Source organism: Galeopterus variegatus, unplaced genomic scaffold (genome assembly GCF_000696425.1).
Source record: "Galeopterus variegatus unplaced genomic scaffold, G_variegatus-3.0.2 Scaffold1619, whole genome shotgun sequence".
NCBI classification, from domain to species: Eukaryota; Metazoa; Chordata; class Mammalia; order Dermoptera; family Cynocephalidae; genus Galeopterus; species Galeopterus variegatus.
In genome coordinates, this window is record NW_007727730.1 from 143,473 (window position 1) to 160,771 (window position 17,299).

Below are 17,299 nucleotides of genomic sequence, written 5' to 3' on the forward strand. Positions count from 1 at the left end.
CTATATAGGATCTGAACCTGCGGCGGGAGTGCTGCTGTGCTCCCAGCGCCGCACTCTCCTGAGTGCACCACGGGCTCTGCCCTAATTATGAACATTTAACAGTCTCATTTTTTTTTTTTTTTTTTGTCTTTTTCGTGACCAGTAAGGGGATCGCAACCCTTGGTTTGGTGTCGCCTGCACCGCACTCAGCCAGTGAGCGCACTGGCCAGTCCTATATAGGATCCAAACCCCCGGCGGGAGCACCGCTGCGCTCCCAGCGCTGCACTCTCCCGAGTGCGCCATGGGGCCAGCCCAACAGTCTCATTTTAAGAAAACAAAACACAACTATAATACTGTTTCATGTCTTATAAAATGTGAGAATTCCTTGCTATCAAATATATAGTCAGTATTCACATTTTCCCATTTGTGGCCAACAAACATTTGGTTGATTTGTTCCTTAAGCCTTACAAGTTACAGATTCCTTCCCTCTTATTTTCTTGCCATTTATTTAAAGAAATTAGTTCGTTTGTCCAGTTTCTAGATTTGGCCTCTTGTATCCTTCGGTACTCAACGTATTCCCTTGTCTCATATTTCCTATAAACTAATAGGGCTAGAGGCCTGGTCATATTCCACTTTTTATTTTTTTATATTTTTTTGGTGGCTGGACAGTATGGGGATTAGAATCTTTGATCTTGGTGTTATCAGCACCGTGCTCAAACCATCCCCCCACTCCTTATATTTTGAGGCTGACATTCTCATGGGTGATACTGTATTCCTCCATCAGAGGTGTGTAATATCTCTTCTGTGAGGGCAGCAGCGTTGATCAGTGTCCCGATCCATGGTTTCTTAGGGCTTGCAGAATGATGATATAGTATTCTAAGCCTGTCATTCAAAGAAACAGTGAACTTGAAGGCTCTTTCAGCATCCTGGCCATTAGGGCCTGCCTTGGAGGGAGGGAGGTATCCATGCCCTGAATCTGTCCTAAAGAGAGTCATTTTGGAAAGGACAAGGTTAAGTCACTCAAGGCCCCCTGGAAGTTTAGGGTCTTGCTGAACTAATAGTCACCTCACTGTGTGTGACAGCCCCGCCAAACGGAAACCCGAGGAAGAGTCTGAAAGAGCAAAATCGGACGATTCTGTTGATGAAGAAGAAAAAGACCAGGTAGGGCTAGAATTTTTGTTTATTTACTCTACTGATTGTGCCCTAACATGTGGTCTATCTAAATAGTGTAAGAGCACTTGACTTTTATTTGTAAGAGCACAAATAAAAACTTTGTTTAGCTAGGGTTCTCCAGAGAAACAGAACCAATAGGGTATGTGTGTGTATTATATATATACACACACATGCATATACACAGAGAGAGAAACTTACTTTAAGGAATTGGTTCACAAGATTGTGAAGGTGGGCGAGTCTGAAATCTGCAGGGCAGGCTGGCGGCTCAGGAAAAGTTGATTTTGCTTCTTGAGTCTGAAGGCCGTCTGGAGGCAGAATTTTATATTTACATTTCATATATATATTCTGTATGATACCGTAGAGAGAGCTTCCATGTATGCTTCACCCAACTTTTCCCCAGTGGTAACATCTTACCATAATATAACATCAAAACCAGGAACATGGCACTAGTTTTTATGTGTCTGTGTGTGTGTCTGTGTGTGTAGTTCTGTGCAGTTTCATCACAGGTATGCATGTATAGGTTTGTGTAACCTCCAGCTGAAACAAGATAAAGGTCACAATATTATTATCCTTTTTTTCTTTTCTTTCTTTTTTTTTCATTTTGGCAGCTGGTTGTTACAGGGATCCGAACCCTTGACGTTGGTGTTATAACACTGCGCTCTAACCAACTGAGCTAACTAGCCAACCAAATATTTTTATCCCTTCTAAATTAAATAAACACATGTATCCAGGAGATAGAAAATCTTGTGACCTTAGGGAATCCTGTACTAGCATATTCATCTGAGAAAAGACATAGTGTCCCATTTAAGTTGTCATCACCTCCTGATGTGAATCCTAAATTATCACTTGGTTTTCTCTCTTTATTTTATTTTATTTTTTTTAAGATGACCAGTAAGGGGATCTCAACCCTTGGCTTGGTGTTGTCAGCACCACACTCTCCCAAGTGAGCTAACTGGCCATCCCTATATGGGATCTGCATCTATGGCCTTGGTGTTATCAGCAGTGTACTCTCCCGAGTGAGCCACAGGCCGGCCCTATCACTCAGATTTTCTAATAAAAAATTCCTGACATGAGGTGGAGAATCTTTGCTGCTTTTATGTAGCGTCACTACATAATCTCTAGTAAGCTCACATGTGCTGGCCTAGCTCCTGGGCCTTGCCTTTGTCTTAGGAGTGGTAAGCCTTAATACCAGACAGTTTCCCAGATCTTCTCCCCAATGCCCAAACCTCCCCCCGCACCTGTTTTTAACCATATCAAATGTATTAATGCTTTGACTTGTGCTTTTGGTGTTGATCTTCCTTTGAGCCCAATATTCTTGTCTGTTTTGTTCTTCTTCCCCTCCCTCCACACAGGATGAGAAGAGACGTAAAGTTACATCCAAAGAACTGTAAGAATAGTTACTACACCTTTCTTTTTGTTCTATGAGTTGTGTAATCTTGATAACGGAAATTAAGCTTCCAGAAAGTTTAAAAAGAAAAGCTTGATGGGAAGTTTCCATGGCAACCATAGACCTGTCGAGGATGCTGAATTTGGGGTCAGATTATTAAACTTTTGATTCAGGTAGAATTCTCCTTCATTGCAAAGAATTAAGGGCAATGGGCATTGCTTATCAGAACCAGATTTAAAGGTCATATTAAATCTTAAATATTAAATGAGTACGTGTCTTTCAGGCAATGTACTCATATGTTAAGACATTGCTTATGTGTGGGGGGAAAGACATTGCTTCTAGGGTTAGGAAGGAGGATCTTAAGAAAATGGCTTCTGGGGCAGAATCTGAGTAAGTCACACTTGGCGTATGTTTTATTTTGCTTGACAGAGTTGCTAGACCTCTTCCTGCGGAAGAACCGGAAAGTGTGAGACCAGGAACACACACTGAAAAGGAGGAAGAAAGAGATGAAAAAGTAAAGCCTTGTCACCTTCAAGTTTGTTAATTCTACCTTAATCTCTTACAGTCCCCATTTGTTTCCAGGAAGGGGGAGTAGGAGGTAGGGAATGTGTAGAAACAATGACTTTCACTAATGATCAAAATGGCCTCGACTTTTCGCTAAAACACTTCTCAAACTCATTTTTCTGGTGGTTCTCTACCTGGAAGGTGGGTTATAAGGTTGTGGTGGTAATTAGTACCTCACTGTTAAGCCTAGGGGTCACCTAGACCTTTGCTACTTAGTCACAGGGCTTCAGTCTGTCCTCTAGGCTGCCCATCCTTCTTGCTGACAAGGTCTTTGTAAAGATCTCATTTCAAACATGGTAAGTACTAAAATTCTATAGCATCATCCAGATATAAAGTTTCTTTCTTATTAGTGAGATCAGACTAGCTCTTTCCCCAGTCTCTCGTCTTTGTAAAATCAGAGGTTAAGATTCTGTGGTACAGATGTCAGGTCCCATTGGGTGTCTCTTTTTTGGGGGAGAGGGTGGCTGGCCGGTATGGGGTCCCATTTGGTTTTGTTTCACGTTAAGATATCGATTAGAAGTTTTTTATAAACTTGGATGGGTAGTGAGTGCCTTTATTGGGGGCCTGTTAAAGGGTGGATGTCTATTATTTTACTCTTATGGGGGATCAACTAAGGTAATTCTTGAACCATTTGGTACTTGAAGAGCTACTCTTCAGTTGATCACCTTTCCTCCCTGATACTAGCTAAAATTAGACAGCAGTTACAGTCGGTACACACCTCAAATTCATTTCAGAACAAGCAGGCCTAATGGGCTAGTTCGGCCACCACCCTCTAAAGGAGGAGCTTAGGGTAAAATTGAAATCCCTTGCAGTAGGAAGGTCTGCAATGTGTTTCTTTTAATATCACTGACATTTTGATCTCTTTACAAACAAATTCAGGTAGAATTCTCCTCCTTCATTACAAAGAATGATTTGGCATTGCTTATCAGAACCAGATTTAAAGGTCATATTAAATATTAAATGTGCCTTGCAGGCAACATACTCATGTTAAGTTGGTATTATAAGGCTGCACTGTAACCAACTTAGCTTTCTGGCCAGCCCAACACCTTTTTTTACTATGAGTTGTGTGATCTTGATTATGAGATTACTTTTCCGGAAAGTTTAAAAAGAAAAGCTTCATGGGGAGTTTCCATGGCAGCCACAGACCTGCTAGAGTTTGGAGAATCTGAGGTTGCATTTGATTTGTGTGGTTTTCTGGCGAGGTGTCTAGCTCAGGGTCCAAATGATATGTCATGTAGCAATGGAGCTACTTTCCGAATGGGGCCATCTAACTTCATTCCTTTATAGGTTCCTAGATTTGATATAAAGTTACTTTGTGTGAGTTTGTCTACACTTACTGACAAGAGGTGATAGAGGAATTTCGAGGTTAAAAATACTTAAACTTCAGTGTCGTAGGATCTATTCTCTAAGAGTTTCTTTAATTTCTTGTCTATTTACCCCACATACAAAAAGAATTGCTGTCTCTAAAGTAGACAGTCTTTACTCCCATCAACTAGACTATAGGCTCAGTTTAGGTATTTTATTTTATTTTATTTTTTTAAAAGATGTCCGGTAAGGGGATCTTAACCCTTGACTTGGTGTTGTCAGAACCATGCTCACCCAGTGAGCTAACCAGCCACCCCTATATGGGATCTGAACCCGGGGCCTTGGTGTTATCAGCACCACACTCTCCCCAGTAAACAACGGGCCGGGCCAGGTATTTTATTTTCATAGGACACTTTAATAGAAAGATCAGGACCAAATGCAAAAAAATTAACTAGTCTTTATTCCCCCTCTTAGGAAGAAAAGAGACTCAGAAGTCAAACCAAAGAACTGTAAGTATAGTTAAAACGCCTTTGTGCCTTACGTTGTGAAACTTGATTGCTAACATGAGTGTGCTGAAAATAGTGGGTTGGTCCAGAGCATTAGGTTCATTAATTATGCACACAGTATGAGGGTGAGTTCTGCTTGTGAGAGCTTGGACCACCACAGTGAGGCCTGAAGTTTGCTTCCATTCCTGCTCTTGACCCCAGGCCCTTCCTCAGGGGTGGTCGGTCATACAGCAGTTGGTCCTGTGTTTGTGGAAGGCCATTGAATGAGTGGCCTTGTAAGTTACTATGAAAAGGCTGTGTAACAACCACCCCAAAGTTTAGAGGCTTAAACAGTGAGCCTATATTGAGCTTACCACTCTGCAGCTCAGTGGCCATCAGCTGATCTTGGCCAGGCTGGGAAGGGACAACGAGCTGACCCTCCTCTGTCCCGTGGCTTGGCTAGCCCCAGCACATAATTCACAGCAGTGGCAGAGCATGAGGGCAGGAGTGAAACGTAGCACTTTTTCAAGCCCTGTTGATATCCAGTTGGCTGAAGCACATGTAGAGACTGGGTCTGAGTCCAGAGGTGGGCAGGATACCTGACCTGAGTGGCAGGGCCCTCATGGAGGGAGAGCTTTCCACAGTCGCCAATGTAGTCAGCATGTCAGCCAGCTCCTGTGAACCTGCGTGGGCCAGACACTTACCTTCCTCCACCACAGGCAGAATTGCCATTGGGCTGCAAGAAGTCAGTGTGGTCTTAGTGTCTTCCTTTTGTTTTAAACCACTGGCATCTCTGATCAACATTCATACAAAGTGTTGATGGTATTTCTGATGACTGGAAGTTCAGGAGTAATAAATGCCTTTTGGGTTTCCTGCAGTGAAGATAGAGGCAGCCCATGCCCCAGATCTGGGGAGGGGACACTGTGGGGCCTCTTGATAAGGTGTTGGGCTTCCTGAGCTGACTGACTTGTGTATTTTATGTGGCAGAATACCGAAACAGAAACCTAAAGAAGAGCTGGACAGAGAAGCCAGACCAGGAACTCACGCTGACATGGAGGAAGAAAGAGATGAGAAAGTAAAGGCGGGATATTTACGTTTCATCACTCTACCTTATTCTCACATTCCCGTGTGATTGGGAGAAATAGTGTGGGATAGGGCGCTGGGTTCAAATCCAGTCCACCTACCTATGGGCGAGTGATCTAATCCCCTTCTTGAGGGTTGGGGGCTGTCGCTGCATGTTTGTGCCTGATGCATAGTGAGCATTCCGTTGAACTCTGTCTATCCTTCACTGTGGAGAGGGCCTGTGTGTGCCTGAACTGAGGTGTGTACGAAGCCAGCCTCTCAAGGCCCTCTCCACTGAGAAGTCTGAATGTGTGTTTCACTTCAGACACATGTCATCCACGCCTTGCTTCATTACTAGTTAGTCTTTCAGTCTCAAGTTTTGAGTCCAGCTTCCGTGCTGCCCCCACCCCCAGCCTCCTTGCCTCCAATTCAGCCAAGCAAACACATTTGAACCCTAGAACGTTACACATGGAACCAAAGCTGGGCCTCTGTAAAAAGGTAGGATGGCAAGTGTCTCTGCAGGGCCGTCCTGCTCCCTGAACCCTAGGGAAGGGGGATATGTAGGTCATCTGCTGGGGGCTGCAGGTCTGTCTAAGAGAGGCTGAACTAGGAGAGTCCCAGGATCATCACTGTGGTTTGGCTTTCTGCCTGTTGAGATCCAAGGTGTGGAGCCTGAGGTCACAGTCTTGCTGGGTCATGAGCATTCTCTTTCTGACCTGGTTGGCGATGGGCTTCCCTGCTTCTCTGTGGTGGATGATCCTTTAGATACTGACTCTAGTTTGCTGTTGCGTCTTACTGTCTCTTACATCTTCTGTCCAGTTATTGGTTACCTCCCGTCAGCACTTGCCTGGAATCCCCTCCGACTAGAGAGAGCTTAGTGGTGTGATCAGACTCCTCATGCACCTCAGCTGGAAACTTGCAGGAGCCTGTCACACTGGTCACACAGCCAGCACTCCTGCCTCATGGTAGAAGGGGATGTAAGATCCCACATTTGCCTTTTTCTTTTTTTTTTTTTTTTTCCTTTTTGTCTTTTTTCGTGACCGGTAACGGAATCGCAACCCTCAGTGTCGCGCCCGTACTGCGACCGGCAACGGGATCGCAACCCTCGGTGTTGCGCCTGCACTGCACTCACCCAGTGAGTGGACCGGTCTGTATATGGGATCCGAACCCTCGGCGGGAGCGCCGCCACATTCCCAAGCGCCGCACTCTACCGAGTGCGCCACCGGGCCGGCCCCACATTTGCCTTTTTCTGACATTGTTGACTTTTCTTCCTCTTTCATAAACCCATTCGTACATAGATTTGTTGCTTTATGAACTAAAGTCAATTTTTTCAGGAAGGTATTTTTTATGTTGGGCTTAGAAAATACTAGATTGTCCATATATATAACAGAGACTTGATGACTAAGTTGTGAATTCCTCTTTCTTTTTTTTCCATGTTAGATTCCTAAATTTGATTTTTTTTCTTTCCCCTAATATCTCACTGCCTGTCTGTATGAAGTCTTTATTCCTGACCAGAGGACAGATGTAAAATATCTAGTCATAAGCAAAATGTCTATAATATTCCCTTCTACATTGACCTGTCCTAGAACTGGTGTTGACCAACTATGGCCTGCAGACCAAATTCGGCTCTGCCTATTTTTCTAAATAAGTTTCACTGGAACAGAGCCACACCTTTACGTTCACATATTGTCTATGGCAGAGATGAGTAGTTGTGGTAGACCATGTGGTTCACAAAGCTGTAAATGTTCCGTGTCTGGCCCTTTACCCCTGGTCTAGGAGGTTCTTTAGTACCCTCTTATCTGTAGGGGGTAGGGAACTAAGGAAGTAAAAGTTTAAGGCCTCATCTCTGCCTTGTAGATCTGCCCAGGTCTTCCTGTCCTCTGGTTCCACGGTGCTGAGACCTTTAACTGATATATTTTTTTTTTTTTGGCTTTTGTCTTTTTCCATGTCCGGCAACGGATCGCAACCCTCAGTGTTGCCCCCGTACCGGACCGGGGACCAGCAACGGGATCGCAACCCCTGGCGCTGCCCCCGCGCCTCACTCAGCCAGTGAGCGGGAACCGGGCCGTATGTGGGATCCGAACCCTCGGGCGGGAGCGCCGCCGCGCTTCCCAAGCGGCACACTTATCCAGTGCGCCACCGGGCCGGCCCTTTAACTGATATTTTGCTCTTTGCATTTTGTCTTGCTCTGTCTCAGAAACTAACTTTTCCCCCCTTTATCTTTCCATCTCCCCTCCCCGCCATTTCTCTCTCTCCCTCTCTCTCTCTCTCTCTCAGGATGAAAAGAGGCACAGAAGTCAACCCAAAGATCTGTAAGTAGTTAAAATACTTGTGTCTTTGTGTCATCTTAATTACCAAAATACCTGTTGTAGAAGCCTGTGATGTCAAGGTTTATGGGAACTGCTGATGCTATTCAGAGATTGGATCTGTTGGGGCAGGGTCAGATACCAAGTCAAACTCTGGGCCTGTCCTCAGCATCTGCCATTGCATAGTCACGTGTGTCCCTTAGCTTCCAGCCCCACATCTGGGGGGACTGCCAGGGCCTCTGAAGGCCTTGTTTCAGGATGACCAGTTGTCCACATGCCTTTAGAGTCCCCAGGAACACTTTGCTTTTTGATAGGGAGGTATTTGTCATTTATGGTACATGTTGCTGATATAGTTAGTTTTTCTGAGCTAATATTCAGTGTATATTTTTTGCCCAACAGAGCTGCCAAACGGAGACCTGAAGAAAAAGAACCTGAAAAAGTAACTCCACAAGTTTCTGATGAAAGAGATGAGGATGAAAAGGTAAAGGCCTTGTTTCTCAGTTTCACTGTATTTCGTACATCCCATTGACTGGGGTATGTCAAGAAAGTGATTTTTTTTTTTTTTTTAAGTAACTTTTTATCATGGAAATATTCAAACATACCCAAAAGGAGACAAAACAAGGTGGCAAACCTCCATATATTCAAGCTCACTCTTCAACACTTACCAACTCGGGGCCCACCCATTCTCCTCAGCCCACCCTTGCCCCTGGATGCTATTAAACAAAGCCCAGACATATTACTGAAATACTTACAGAAGAAGTCTCTCCAAAAGGAAAGGACTCTTTTTTTTTTTTTTTGTCCTTTTTGAGACCGGCCGCACCACGCTCAGCCAGTGAGCACTGTGAGCACACCGGGCATCCCCACATAGGATCCGAACCTGCGGCGGGAGCGCTGCTGCGCTCCCAGCGCCGCACTCTCCCGAGTGCGCCACGGGCTCGGCCCAGAAAGGACTCATTTTAAACACAACCATCAGACATAACGCAATAATAAACATCCAGTCTGTGTTTAAATTTTGCCAGTTGTTTCCATTGTTTTTCTTTTACGCTTTGTTTGAATCAGGATTCAAAGTCTGTCTGTACAATATATTTGGTTGAGATTTGTCCTCAGTATTTCATCTGTAGTTTTTCTGCTCCTTCTTTTACTTGTAATCTGTGCGAAGTTATCTGTGTTTTCTGGATTCTGAGTTTTCCCAGTTGTATCTCCCTCCAGCCCTGTCTCGTGCTGACTGCTTGACCAGGTGCAGGGCTTGTGTTGTTGTTCCTGAACTTCTGAGTTGGGGCTATATGCTTCCTGTGGCATCACAGTGGGAAGCACAGATGTGTCTTTTGCTGCTATTAAGATTGGTCCTCGGGCTCAGGGGCTGTCTGTCTGATGTGTCCATTATAAAGTTCCCCTGAGCCTTTCATCTAATGATTTTAATGGTCGTGGCCTAAATCCATTATTTCCCTAGGAGGTGCAAAGTGGCGATAGTCTAGTTCTATCATTCCTTCGTTTACCTGAAATAACTCAGACATACATCTCCCCTTGGATTGGTCTGCTCGGGCTGCCATAATAAAATACCACAGACTAGGTGGTTTAAACAACAGGCATTTATTTTCTCACAGTTATGGAGGGTGAAGTCTAAGATTAAGGTACCAGCTGGGTTAGGTTTCTATGGCTTGCAGACGGTCCCCTTGTCACTGTGTCCTCGCATCGCCTTTCCTCTGTTGCTTGTGCATGGAAAGAGTGAGCTCTGGTGTCTCTAACCCTTTTTATAAGGACAACAGTCCTATCTGATCAAGGCCCCACCCTTCTGACCTCATTTAACCTTAATTACCTCCTTAAAGGCCCTATCTCCAAATGTGAGTACAGTCACATTGGGGGTTATGGTTTTAACATGAATTTTGAGGAGGCACAATCCAGCCCATAACACCCTTATCAATTACTTATTCACCTTGAGATACCACTTGTACAGGAAAGCTAGGGTTTTTTTTTGTTTGTTTGTTTTTTTAAGAAAATTGGTCTCTCTCATGAATCTTTTAAGGAACTCTTTGGTTATAAGATTTTTTGTTTTGGAAGCTGGCCAGTAAGGAGATTCGAACCTTGGACCTTGGTGTTATCAGCACCATACTCTCATCAACTGAGCTAACCAGCCAGCCTCAAGATTTTCGATTATAAGATTTTGGCTGGCCCGTGGCTCACTTGGGAGAGTGCAGTGCTGATAACACCAAGGCCACAGGTTCAGATCCCTATATAGGATGGCCGGTTAGCTCACTGGGTGAGTATGGTGCTGACAACACCAGGTCAAGGGTTAAGATCCCCTTACCAGTCATCTTTTTTAAACAAATAAATAAATAAATAAATAAATAAGATTTTAGTCACTGGGGTGAGTCAGGTCTCACCTACTAGTCGTCTGCCTGCCTTCCTCCCTACCTCTAAGTTTTGTGATAATCTTGTGGATAAAGTTCTGAACTCTGAAGCACTATCCAGATGTGAGATATTTTTTTACTCTTGATTCCCGTTTTGTTCTCTCCATTTAGGAGGAGAAGAGACGCAAAACAACACCCAAAGAACCGTAAGAATTTACCTTTGTCTTTATACAAAGAAGATCATAATCCTAACATGACTGTTCTAGAAAAAAAGATAGAGGGGTTTTCTGGAGAATTGCTAGAACAGCCTTAGCTTTGTACTGGATTGGGTCAGTGAACGCAGGCGAAGCTGTGTCAGGCAGGCTTCCTCTGGGCAGTGAAGAGCCACCTGTAGCCCCGCACCTTGCTCCTGGTAGCTGGTTCTCATCTGCACCAGGTGGATTAGACACAAATCAGACAGGGCCGATTTTGATATATTCTGAAATAATTAAAAAACTAAAATGATCTTGTGCTTTGTTTTCAGAACAGAAAAAAAAATGGCTCGAACCAAAGCAGTTGTGAGCTCCAAGGTAAACGTACACCTGGGTGCAGCACTCGTGGGCCCACCCACCCCTGCCTTTCTGAGCGCCCTTTGTGTTCATGCTCCCACAGACCCACCCTCCGAAGTGCATCCAGTGCGGCCAGTACCTGGACGACCCCGATCTCAAGTACGAGCAGCACCCCCCAGACGCCGTAAGTTCCAGCCCTGTTTTCAGCCTTCGGTTTCCCGTCTCTTGTGCCTGTGCCTAACGGTCACATGTCCCTCAGTTGGATGAGCCACAGATGTTGACAAATGAGAAACTGTCCATCTTCGATGATAACGAAGATGGCTTTGAGAGTTACGAGGCTCTTCCCCAACACAAGCTCACGTGCTTCAGGTAACTGATACTCTTTTTCATGTGTGTGTCTGTGTGTGCACTTATGTCTGCGTGTGCATGTGCATGTGTGTGTGTGTGTGTGTTGGCTGCCTTGTAAAACAAGGCACTTCCCTGAAGACACTGAAGGTCTTAATAAAGAACTTCACCAGGATATTGTCTAACTTACAACATTTCTTAAGCTGTGAACACACTCCATGGTTAAGAGCCACAAAGGTGAAGGTGTAGTAGACCTTTGCTGGTTGTTTTTTGTTTGGTTTGGTTGTTAAAACTATGTGTCAAGCCTTTAGTCTGTGCACCTCTTGTGGTGTGGGTACAGCCCCTCAGGTCCCTGCCTTCATGGAGACAGAAAACAAACAAGTGACACCTGTCAGGTAATACAGTTACTGCAGATTTTACAAGCCTGGTGAGTGGAGAGAACGGGTGGGAAAAAGACATTCTGTTGAGGACAGAGGGACAGAGACTTGAGTAGAGACCTTAGTGGCGTAAAAGGACCATCTGAGGGGATAGCTGAGGGAGGAGCACCTGGGGATGGGGGCAGGGACCGTGGGCCCGCCACTCAGAGGTGGGCTGGCTGTGGCAGGAGCAATGCTAGTGTGGCTGGCATGGGAGCTGGGTCCAGGTGACTGGTGGGGGCTATAATCCGCAAGCAGGGACCAGGCTGGGGCAGGGGCAGGTCACACTGGGCCTTGTGGGCTGTGGCAGTGACTGTAGCATTCTCTCTGCAGGGAGGCCCTTGTGTCTGGCTGTGCCATGGCCAAGGCTCACCTTGGCCCTTGAGTGGGCAGAGGCCTCCTGCTCTGTGGCATCCCTGGTTCTGCTCTGCTCCCTCTCACTGTCAGTGCATCTGTTCACAGCTTCACCTGTTTCTTTGTGGGAAACGGCTTGGCTCCAGGAATAGACCTGCCTCCTTTCTGGCCTTGTTCTTTTCCTTTCCCTTGAGAAGAGGATGGGGAGCCTCTTAGGAACACCTGTTGGAAGCTCCAGGTGGCTGTTGCTCCTGGGCAGCCTTTTCCACCATCCCTTCTCCACCCAGGATTGGGGGTTCATGCCTGCTGGGACCAGACCCCAGTGTGTTGCTTCTCCAGTGATTCACATGCCCCCATGCAGTTGGCTGATGGTCATGCCTCTATGCACACCCCATCAGCATGGGGATTTGGATCCAGATCAGATGCCATCTGACTACCACAATCCCCAGGGCCTGGCCCAAAACAGGGTCGTGAACTCTGACCTGCATAAGTGAAGCATGCTGCTGTGGCAGACAGAGGTGATGGTCACACCCATGGGCCTTCCTGGGGCATTCCTCAGGACAGAACCTCAGAGAGAGCTAGGATCTGGAGCTGGGGCTGCCACAGTCCCAAATGTCTCTGCTTCCTCTTTACGTCGGGGGCTGTTGTAGCCTTGTTCCTGTGGAGTGGGATGGTGGCACTAAGGACACACTTCCCAGGCCACTGGAGCCAGCCTGCTTGGGTACCTAGGGACTCTAGGCACCTCTGTGCTTGGCCTGAAAGGGGTGGATAGAGACAAGTCATGAGCTCCAGAGGGTCCAGCCCCTGCCTGGGACTTAGAGCTTTTCTCCAATGTCTCTTCTAAAGAGAGCCTCGAAATGGTCCATCAGCCTGGGAACTAGATCCTCCCTTTCTGGAGGCTTCCCTTGATATATATGTATTGTCCGTCTGTGTCTATTTTTCCCCAGGACCTTAAGTCTTGAGGGCAGGGCTGAGCCCGTGGCGCACTCGGGAGAGTGTGGCGCTGGGAGCGCAGTAGCGCTCCTGCCGCGGGTTCGGATCCTATATAGGGGGGCCCGGCGCGCCCCCGGGGCGCAGCCAGTGAGCGCAGTGCGGCCGTTCTCAAAAAGGAAAAAAAAAAAAAAAAATCTTGAGGGCAGGGCTGAGCCCGTGGCGCACTCGGGAGAGTGTGGCGCTGGGAGCGCAGTAGCGCTCCTGCCGCGGGTTCGGATCCTATATAGGGGGGCCCGGCGCGCCCCCGGGGCGCAGCCAGTGAGCGCAGTGCGGCCGTTCTCAAAAAGGAAAAAAAAAAAAAAAAAAAAAATCTTGAGGGCAGGGCTGCAGTCTGTCTAACATGCCTGGCACATAGGGGAGCCCAGCTCGAAGTGTTCAGTTTTTTGTCTGTTTGGTTTTTGGCGGCTGCTGGTACAGGGATCCGAACCTGTGACCTTGGTGTTATCAACACCACATTCTAACCAACTGAGCCAACCGGCCAGCCTGGCAGTCAATTTTTTAAAAGTTTTGTGAGCCTCAAGGATGAGCATGTCTGGTGTCCCCAGCACTAGGCCGTGTGTGTGTGCGGGGTGGGGGGTGGCGTGCTCTCCAGGGCCTGTACAAACACCATATGGGGACACTGAGGGATGGCATAGCACTGCTGGTGGGGAATGGTAGTCCTTGAGGCCAGCATGAGCAGGCCCCCAATAAGCAGAACCCCTATTTTCCTGTCTTTGAACTTTGCATCTTGCTTTTCTGTGATTCTTCACTTAGGAACATACTCTCAAATGTCAAGGAGTGTCTGGCCAGTGAACTGTAGATGCTCTGTGCTTGAGATTTAACCCCCAAAGGAGGCAGAAGTCCCTCCTTCCCATACCCCTGATGCACCCCTCTTTTCATACTGCTTTTTGTTATTAAACCAATTTTTTTGAGGCGCAACTCACAGAACAAAATCAGCCATCTGTGAAATAGCCTCAGTAGGTGGATCCATGAAGACAGAAAGCAGACTGGTGGTTGCCCGGGGCTGGGGGTTGGAGGGAGTGTCCTGTGAGTGCTTAGTGGTTGTGTGGTTTTATTTTGGGTGATGAATATGTTCGGGAGCTTGATAGAGGTGGTGGTTGTACAACAGTGAGTAGAATATGTTCTAGAAGCCAGTGTTTTTCCCTCTGTCAGTCTTGCTCATCTCTCGGTACATGTATTCTTGATGCATGGGCAGGAGAATCAGGTAGAAACTGGGTGATAGAACCCTGTCCTAATCTAATATTCCGGCAACCAAAAAGACAACTGAGCCTAGGAGTCGTACATGGCCCCATCACCTTGTGCCTGATGGCAACTGTGCCGTGACCCACCTCCACAGGTCAGCTAGTGAGCACCTCTTTGTTTCCTGTCTAGCGTGTACTGTAAGCATGGTCATCTGTGCCCAATTGACACCGGCCTCATTGAGAAGAATGTTGAGCTCTACTTTTCTGGCTCAGCAAAACCAATATATGAAGATAACCCATCCCTTGAAGGTAAGTGGAATGTTCTGGGGTTATGTGTTGGATAGATATTATGAAACATACAAAGCAATATTCAATTGGAACCACTGCCCGTTAAAGTTAGAGCTTGAGACTTTGTGCCATGAACATCTGAGAGTGAAATGGCTCTGAAGGCCACCCAGCTGATAAGAAATGTCAGCTTTGGGATGGCTGGTTAACTCAGGAGGTTAGGATGTGGTGCTGATAACACCAAGGTCAAGGGTTTAGATTCCCTACACTGGCCAGCTGCCCAAAAAGAAAAAACAAAAGCTAAGCACTCAGAGTGCCACATAGCCCTCCTGCGTTTCGGATGTGAGTGATAGCTCCTAGTCTATTTCCTTTTGGAAAACTTTTTCTCCTCTTTCTGCAATTAGGTGGCGTTAATGGCAAAAATCTTGGCCCCATAAATGAATGGTGGATCACTGGCTTTGATGGAGGGGAAAAGGCCCTCATTGGTTTCAGTACCTGTAAGTGTGTGGCCAGTTGTAGGCCGTTCTGGGATCTGAAAGGGGTATTCACTCCTGTCCTTCCTGGGAGTTGGTTGGGCTCTGGTGGGAAGTCTAAGCAGACTTGTAAGAGAACATACCACGTGGGAACTACACTGGATTTATTTGGGATGTCCTCTTCCGTTAGTTACAACTGGCCCTGGAACTGCCCCTCAGGTTATAAAAGTAGGTCATATTCTTACAACTCAAACCCGGACCGAATTTCAAAAACCAGTGATGAGCTCAGTGAAAGCTCCCTTAACTAGTCTCCGTTCTCCAGCTGGCTTAGGCCACTTTGGAATGAGCTATAAGGCATTATACTTCATTTGGGCATGGAATGACAGACTGTTCTGTAAGCTTGATAGACTCATCCCTACCCTGTGGCTACAGTAGGTGCCATCAGGCTCAGACTGCTTTTTAAAATGTCATCTGTTCACTCCAGCGTTTGCCGAATACATTCTGATGAATCCCTGTCAAGAGTACGCACCGATATTTGGGCTGATGAAGGAGAAGATCTACATAAGTAAGATAGTGGTCGAGTTCCTGCAGAACAATCCCGACTCGACCTATGAAGACCTGATCAATAAGATTGAGGTGAGAGGCCTAGGTTCTTGGCAGTCTGGGATTTATCCCCATTTATACACAATATAGATGTTGCTAGAAAACTCATGTCCAGAATTGGCAGAAACTGTTTTTCAGTTTGATTAGAACAGTTTTGTGTAAGCATAGAATAAAATCCTGATGTCTTTGTTTCTTTAAAGACCACTGTTCCTCCTCCTGGACTCAACCTGAACCGATTCACGGAGGATTCTCTCCTTCGACACGCCCAGTTTGTGGTGGAACAGGTAGAGAGTTATGACGAGGCTGGGGACAGTGACGAGCAGCCCATTTTCCTGACTCCCTGCATGAGGGACCTGATCAAGTTGGCTGGGGTCACCCTGGGAAAAAGGTAAGGACACAGAGGAGCAAAACCGAAGACCTGAGACCAGAGAAGGCAGAGTTGCCTGTGTCCTCTTCCCCAGTCTGCTGACATGGTGGAAACCTCTCTCCCAGGCGAGCTGAAAGACGTCGGACCTTCAGGCATCCTGCCAAGGAGAAGGATAAAGGACCCACGAAAGCCACCACTACAAAGCTGGTCTACCAGATCTTTGACACTTTCTTCGCAGAGCAAATTGAAAAGGACGACAGAGAAGACAAGGAGAACACTTTTAAACGCCGGCGGTGTGGCGTCTGTGAGGTAAACTCACCTGCGCCAGACTCTGCACCCCTGAGATGGCGGCTCCTGGCCTCCTTTCTGAGGAGCTCCCTTTCTCGTTGTGGATTGAGCCTCTCACTGCTCAAATGTGACCCCTAAACAGAAGTTGGGAGACAGAGTTAGTGGTCTAGAGAACCCACATGCCTCATAGCACAAACAGGACAGAAGTCGAGTGAGGCATGCTCCGGCACTTTGCTGTTGACACCACTGTCATGAACTAAAGTGCCTGGTGTCCTTGGAGGCGTCTGCTCTGCCTGTATCTCTCGGTGTCTGAAGGTCCTGGAGGGAGCAGCTACCACACAGGCCCGGCTGCTGCTGAGGGGAGAAAGTCCTCCCGGGAGCTGCCCTGTCTTCCCTTCCCTGGGAAAGTGGGGGCTTTATCCCACTTAGAGTTGAGGCCTTTAAAGGGCCTCTTTCTTACTGTGATGTTTATATATATATTGGCTTCACTTTGGAGGACTTAACTCCCTAATCCTATGACCCAGAGATAAGGTATATTGTGGTATCTTTTATTTGACTTTATTTTATAAGTTTTTTGGGGGTTTTTTTGGTAGCTGGCTGGTACGGGGATCATAATCCTTGACCTTGGTGTTATCAAGACTGCACTCTAAGCAACTGAACTAACCGGCCAGCCCGTATTATTTCACTTTAATTTGGACCAACCCTTGAATGCAGAAATACAACAACTGCCCTCAGAACCAAGTGGCGTTCATGCTTCATGCCAGCTTTCGAGTTTTTCTTTTCATCTTCAGTGGTGCCCTTAACGGGAATTTGTTTTTTGTTTTTTTTGAAAAAAGT

General features: G+C 46.5%; 1 protein-coding gene across 1 annotated transcript in view; it reads left to right on the forward strand.

Annotated features, from left to right (window-relative positions):
* The window catches only part of DNMT1 (DNA (cytosine-5-)-methyltransferase 1), a 43,577-nt gene that overhangs the window by 10,024 nt on the left and 16,254 nt on the right, over positions 1-17,299 (forward strand). The window contains exons 6-21 of the mRNA XM_008578020.1: positions 1,062-1,140; positions 2,505-2,539; positions 2,969-3,053; positions 4,883-4,917; positions 5,881-5,968; positions 8,233-8,267; positions 8,661-8,742; positions 10,781-10,815; positions 11,133-11,178; positions 11,261-11,341; positions 11,417-11,526; positions 14,637-14,755; positions 15,136-15,228; positions 15,689-15,840; positions 16,008-16,195; positions 16,300-16,483. Coding sequence (XP_008576242.1) covers positions 1,062-1,140; positions 2,505-2,539; positions 2,969-3,053; positions 4,883-4,917; positions 5,881-5,968; positions 8,233-8,267; positions 8,661-8,742; positions 10,781-10,815; positions 11,133-11,178; positions 11,261-11,341; positions 11,417-11,526; positions 14,637-14,755; positions 15,136-15,228; positions 15,689-15,840; positions 16,008-16,195; positions 16,300-16,483 — 1,447 coding nt within the window. The remainder of the gene's footprint in view (positions 1-1,061; positions 1,141-2,504; positions 2,540-2,968; positions 3,054-4,882; positions 4,918-5,880; positions 5,969-8,232; positions 8,268-8,660; positions 8,743-10,780; positions 10,816-11,132; positions 11,179-11,260; positions 11,342-11,416; positions 11,527-14,636; positions 14,756-15,135; positions 15,229-15,688; positions 15,841-16,007; positions 16,196-16,299; positions 16,484-17,299) is intronic.